The sequence below is a fragment of the Miscanthus floridulus genome, chromosome 6 (assembly GCF_019320115.1).
Source record: "Miscanthus floridulus cultivar M001 chromosome 6, ASM1932011v1, whole genome shotgun sequence".
In the NCBI taxonomy this organism is placed as follows: Eukaryota; Viridiplantae; Streptophyta; class Magnoliopsida; order Poales; family Poaceae; genus Miscanthus; species Miscanthus floridulus.
In genome coordinates, this window is record NC_089585.1 from 116005680 (window position 1) to 116012564 (window position 6885).

At 47.8% G+C, this 6885-nt stretch overlaps 1 protein-coding gene across 1 annotated transcript; it reads left to right on the top strand.

Annotated features, from left to right (window-relative positions):
* Positions 1-1623: 1623 nt before the first annotated feature.
* Positions 1624-4071, top strand: LOC136459175 (probable indole-3-acetic acid-amido synthetase GH3.1). Its single transcript, XM_066459064.1, has 3 exons — positions 1624-2090; positions 2184-3091; positions 3223-4071. The coding sequence occupies exons 1-3, from the start codon at positions 1759-1761 to the stop codon at positions 3816-3818; spliced, it is 1836 nt and encodes a 611-aa protein (XP_066315161.1). The 5' UTR covers positions 1624-1758; the 3' UTR covers positions 3819-4071.
* Positions 4072-6885: the final 2814 nt, after the last annotated feature.

Here is a 6885-nt window from a genome sequence, read left to right on the forward strand (position 1 = left end):
AACAGATGGCGAAGGAGCAGCTGGTGGTACTAATAAATCAATGCAAAGGCGATCAGATCGCAGCGCACGATGGATCGGAGGGAGCGAGAGTACAGGCCAACAAGGGCGTTGAAGACGGTGGCTGCACGCCGGGAAACGATGCAGCTGCCGGCCTTTCTGCGAGCACGCTAGCTACGGAAGCAACTCCGCCGCCCGCGCGCCGTGTCGGCCGCGCCGTGCCGCCGTGCGGCCGCGCACACGGGAGCCCTCTCCGAGGCGCCCTTGCTTGTTCAAGCTCGTCGCTTGCTGTTGATGCATGATCGAGCTCCCATGGCTGGCCTCTCTGCCTAGCTGGTGGTCAAGTACGTACTCCTACAATATTTCTTGGGGGAAGAGGTGAAGATCCCGACGCTATGTGAACTGCTGCTGAATCCTTATTAGAAAACCGGCCCCGCACTTTTTCTTACTGCTGGAGGAAGCAAGAACGGGCAAGACGGCAGGTGGTGGTCCTTCGTCTATACTATATACTAAGGGATGATTTTGAGTCGTTCGAGGTCATATCGTCTTCAGTTTGATCAACTTTTTCCTAAAAATAATTATAATTTTGTGACGTCAGATTTGTATGATAAAATACAATATGCAATGTAGATTTATAATTTATCTTTTTTATACAAAGTATATGTTGGTATTTTTCTGTATAAACTTGGTCAATGCAACTTTATGATAGTTTGATTCAGGATAAACTTAATATCTCTTATATTTTAGGATGAAGTAAGTTTTTTTTTAAAAAGAAAAAAGTATAAGTATACATGTGAGTTGGTAAACGACCTTTCTTATTTATTTATAGCATCAGGTGGTAATAAAGCCGTTTAAGAAGAAATACAAGCTCAAATTACAGTAAGAGACAGCTTGGTTAAAACTGGCAATTAGGTACTGTATGTCATTTAGCAGTTCTCCTGTTAATAAAGCTGGTGCATTACTAAGACCCTGTTTAGTTCCATTTGCTATAGAAAAAGTTTAACCCCTAAATTTTTGCTACTAAACTTTAGTCTTGCTTGAGGTGTTTAGATCCATGTCAAAAGTTTGGGCTAAAAGTGCAAAATGAGGTGTCCTTCACATCCTACAATGCTTTTAGCCCAGTTTTGCATCTCTTGAGGTGCAAATGGCAAAACTTTAGCCCCCATTCCCTTTTGCTCCACTTGTTTAGATCAATTTGCCCAAAATATAGGCTAAAAGTGCTGGACAAAAGTTTTGCCAAAAGAAATAAACAGGGCCGGAGCCAAGTTAGGAAGTCTAAAAGTCGATGACATAAATGGCGTGACAAATATTTTGAGCGATTCGCGTTGCCAGCCAGCAAGTTGATCTGGAAAACAAAAGATACTGCTATATCTATTCTTCTATTAAATTAAAAGAAGTTAACAAGGGACAAGTCTACAAAACCTATAACTGAATCATCCAAACAGACATTCCACAAAACAATGCTGCAATTGTGCTTGCTACCAGTCCAGTATCGAGAGAGTCAGCAGTAGTCAGTACTAACTGATGGGTAGGCCCAGCAGGCGACCAACCAGCAGTACTTTGACTGCGCTCCCCCTATCCTCTCTCTATATAAACCCACGCAGCCGCGTTTCACTCGCACACAGCAAACACACACACACGCCCACAACTGCCCAGTGGCCACGCACCAAATAACACGCCTCGTGTCGACCAGCGGGCGGCACCAAGGCACGAACGACTGCACTAGCAAGCGCACGCACCGTACGCACGAACTGCAGTGCCATGCCGGAAGCACCGACCACCAAGACAACCCCGCCGGCCGGCGGCTTCGCCCCCGGGGCGCACCGCGAGGCGCTCGAGTTCATCGAGCATGTCACGGCGAACGCCGGGAAGGTGCAGCGGCGCGTCCTCGCGGAGATACTGTCGCAGAACGCGCCGGCCGAGTACCTGCGCCGCTACGGCGTCCCGGGAGGATCCGCCGATGCCGTCGAGGCCTTCCGCCGTGTCGTCCCGCTCGTCACCTACGAGGGCCTCCAGCCCGACATACTCCGCATTGCCAACGGCGATATCTCGCCGATCCTCTCAGGCAAACCCGTCTCCGAGTTCCTCACGAGGTATATGTATATTCATCTCACCATGCATCACGACGCTGCTGTGGCTGGACATGGAAACAAGTACTGATAACTGACGATGTTTGTGTGAACCAGCTCTGGAACTTCTGGAGGGGAGAGGAAGCTGATGCCGACCATCGCCGACGAGCTGGACAGGAGGTCGTTGCTATATAGCCTGCAGATGCCGGTGATGAGCCAGTCCGTGCCTGGGCTGGACAAGGGCAAGGCGATGTACCTGCTGTTCGTGAAGGCGGAGTCGCGCACGCCAGGCGGGCTGGTGGCGCGGCCGGTGCTAACGAGCTACTACCGGAGCCGGCAGTTCCTGGAGCGGCCACACGACCCCTACACCGAGTACACGAGCCCCAACGAGGCCATCCTGTGCGTGGACTCGTACCAGAGCATGTACGCGCAGCTGCTGTGCGGCCTGGTCCACCGCGCCGACGTGCTGCGCGTCGGCGCCGTGTTCGCCTCGGGCTTCCTCCGCGCCGTCCGCTTCCTCGAGAAGCACTGGCCGCGCCTGTGCCGCGACATCCGCACGGGCACGCTCTACCCGGAGATCACGGACCGCGCCGTGCGCGACGCCGTCGTAGGCAGGGTGCTTCGCGGCGCCGACCCGGCGCTTGCCGACGAGATCGAGGCCGAGTGCGCGGGGTCGTCATGGGAGGGCATCATCCGGCGCCTGTGGCCCCGCACCAAGTACATCGATGTGATCGTGACCGGCGCCATGTCGCAGTACATCCCGACGCTGGAGTTCTACGGCGGCGGCCTGCCCCTAGCGTGCACCATGTACGCCTCTTCCGAGTGCTACTTCGGCCTCAACCTGAACCCCATGTGCAAGCCAGGCGACGTGGCATACACGCTCATCCCCACCATGTGCTACTTCGAGTTCCTTCCTCTCCAGTGCAGCGACGGCAAGCCAGCAGAGCCGAGCCACCGCGACCTGGTTGGTCTCGTGGATGTCAAGCTCGGTCACGAGTATGAGCTCGTGGTCACCACCTACTCCGGTATGTGTATGTCTTCTGACATCTTCGATCGAAAGCATGCATGCACGGTAGAAGATCCAGGCCAATTAGTAGACCGACCAGAGCAGTGGACGATTGTTATGAACGTTTTATGTGATCGATGGTGACTGCAGGGTTGTATCGGTACCGCGTGGGCGACGTGCTGAGGGTTGCCGGCTTCAAGAACGAGGCGCCGATGTTCAAGTTCGTGAGGCGGCAGAACGTGGCGCTGAGCATCGACTCCGACAAGACGGACGAGACGGAGCTGCACGCGGCCGTGAGCGGCGCGGTGCAGCACCTGGCGCCGTTCGGCGCGTCGCTGGTGGAGTACACCAGCTACGCCGACGCGGCGACCATCCCGGGCCACTACGTGCTGTTCTGGGAGCTGCGCGCGGGCAGCACGGCGGTGCCGGCGTCCGTGTTCGAGGACTGCTGCCTGTCGGTGGAGGAGGCGCTCAACAGCGTGTACCGGCAGTGCCGCGCCTGCGACAAGTCCATCGGGCCCCTGGAGATACGCGTCGTGTCCGAGGGCACCTTCGACAAGCTCATGGACTACGCCATCAGCCGCGGCGCGTCCATCAACCAGTACAAGGCGCCGCGCTGCGTGCGCCCGGGGCCGGTCGTGGAGCTGCTCGACGCGAGGGTGCAGGCCAAGTACTTCAGCCCCAAGTGCCCCAAGTGGAGTCCAGGGAACAATCAATGGAACGCCAGCAACGGGGACGCCGCCTGACCTTTTGAGCCGGACGGAGTGACGATGGATGGTTTGGGTTGGTACTTACAGTATGAATTTTCAGAGCGAGGAATTAATAGTTATGGAATGATGACATAGGGGTATCCGCATCTGTTGATTTTTTAATCCTTTTTTTCTTCATTTCTGTAATATGTCCCGTACGTGTTTTCTGTTTCAGGTCGTGTATTTTGCTATGCACTTAGCTTGGTGCATGTCAGTTACATATAGTAAGTTGCTACTTTTATATTAGCCATATACTCGTGCAAGTCAAACTTTCTTAATTTTAACTAGATTTGTAGAAAATGCGTACAGCATTTATATCTTCAAATAGGTTTATTATGAAAGTACATTCAACAATATATCTAATAATACTAATTATGTATTATAAATATTAATATTCTTTTATATATAATTGATCAAAGTTAAAAAAATTGACTTCTCGGGAAGCGAGAATGATTTCTATTTTGGGACAGAGGGAGTATACGGAATAGATTTTCCTGTGTCAAACTAAAAGAGTTACTACATTGCAAAGGTAGATTGTAGTAAATTATTACTGTACTAGAGATGGACTCTGTTCTTTCTGTTGGATTTTATATGTATGTTCTCTCTCTTTTATTATAAATTCATGTGGATGAATTCGAGTTTATTTGTTGCGGCGCGCTACCGTTGTTTGATCCCGGGAAACATGGTCATGGAAATAGCATTGATGTACAGAAGTGGATTCATGCACTACTCATTTTCTAATCAGACCACCAGGAGTACGGCACGTTTTCCCCCCTTTTTCTTCCCAAAAAACGATGGCTTGTGCCAGGCGTATATATCTCTATCGAAAGAGAAGGGAACGCTTTCTCATTTTCTAATCAGGTTTATAAGACGATTAATTCCTGGTAGTTATAGTGCCTGGTTTTTTAAGTGGCTGAAAAAATATTACTGTCTAGTAGTTGTTCTTTTATTTAGCCATTTAATCAACATTCGATGTATACCTCTCAAATGACACATCAATTTTAAGCCATATGTATAGTTGTAGTTTTAGGTGATTTATAAACATAAAAGCAACTGAAAAGTGGCAAAGCTGTTAATACTAACTTTAGTACTTTTGAGTCAGCGGGTCTTCTTTTAGAATGAAGGTGCTGCACAACCCCCTCCCTAATAAGCATAAAATAATAGTTAGGCTCAATATCAATTCTAAAGCTATTAATAAGTCGAAAAGATAAGTGTTTCCATATTTTTATTTTTTTTTACATGATGAAATTGGCAACAGATCTTTTTAGCTGCTAATTGAGAGTATTCGATTTTTTCCATTTTTGCTAGTAAAGGTATATTTGTGTGGTTGATAAATCATCATTATACATCAATACATTCTTTTTGTTGAACAATTTTTTTATTGACATTAAGACAATTACATCAAGGTAATACGATCATCTTTGATACCCCGCTTCTGATCTTTTGCTAGGACGGTCCGACTACGGCTGTTTTTGGTCAACCTCCTGCGATGCTCGATAGAAGCGCGTTGTCTGTATGATTAAACTCTTCTTCTTAATACAATGATACACAAATCTTTTGTATATTCGAGAAAAAAAATTCTTTTCCAAACACCCTGATGCAATGTAGAAAAAGAGGACCAACTTAGTTGGTACTATGCAGCTTTTCAATTAGAAGGAAAAAATAAGAATCTAAATTCAAGTTGAGGAGAACTTGAACTTGAGTGTTTGAGTGTATGACCACACCCCTCCTACTCAGTTAGTTGAGGTAGACTCACTTCCTAAATTCAAGATGATGGTTTTTGTGGAAGTTATGATGAGCAGGAAGCTAGAGCTAGGGCTATCCAGGGCTCGGGCAAGTCACTCGCTCTTTTTTTCGGGGGAGCACTTGTCCCACTCCATTAAAAAAGACTAAAAAGAGAGAAAGAGAGTAACCCCCCCCCCCCCCCCCCCCCCCCCCCCCCCACCCCACCCCCACCCCACCCCCACCCACACACTCCCGAGACCCAAACCAACGAGGTAAGCAGCCAAAAAGTCTAAAGAGCAAATTTCCCTCCGGCGAAGTTCTCCTACCTAACTACCCATTTCAGCCAGACAGAGATGAGAGCTCGAGACACGGCATAATAGCTGGATCAGAGTACCTTCCTGCAAAATTTTGGTGGAAATATTTATGGTGTGATACATTCCTTTGTTCTACATGCATGCCTGATTGCCTGTTTTACCTACAGTTATGAATTATATATGCTCCCCATAAAAAGAAAGGAGATGTTTTATATGAATATACTATGAAGGAGGCTTTATTTTAAATGAAATATTGTTCAAAAATGAAAACAAAACACGAGGGTACAATGAGAACGCGACCTAATAAGATCAGCTTGGACGTTAGTAGTGTCGGAGAAGTTCTGGCATAGTACTGGTGTGGTCATAAATGTTGTTTTGCGATTGCACTTCGCTCCCCTTTGAACTTTCTTTGCCAGGCCATCGTCTTCGATCACTGGCAGCTCAACTGACTAGATCAGGCATAAGCGTCAGCAACCCAGCAATGGATACGTACGTAGTAGTACTAGGCGTCAGGCCTCTGAAGATGACAGCGGCAATCTGTTCGTTTGGCTGTGGCTTGTTATAAACGATGATAAATTTTTAGTCGGAACAGTATTTTTCTCATACACAAACCAGCCAGCTGTACTTCTTCACGAACCAGCAACGATATAAACCAGCCAACCGAACAGGCTGAGTCTAATAAATGAATAGTACGGCCATGACATTGTACTCCAGCATTATACTAGCTTAATTAATTGGTCTAGAGAGCACCGCGCGCTTATACATCGAAATGCGCTATTTTCATTTGACTTATAAGCCATACTTTTTTTAGCTAATGAACAGTATTTTTCTCTCACAACAAATCAGTTAACAATATTTTTAATCATGGCTTATCAGCCAAACGAACAGGACAATGGTTGCCAATCTTCTGAGAGCCTAGAGCGTTTGGTTGAAGTCATTGCACACAAAGATACCATCGTGTATGAAAAGCACGCACTTAGCGCGTACGATACGTGCATGGAGCATTAAATGTAGACGAAAAAAAC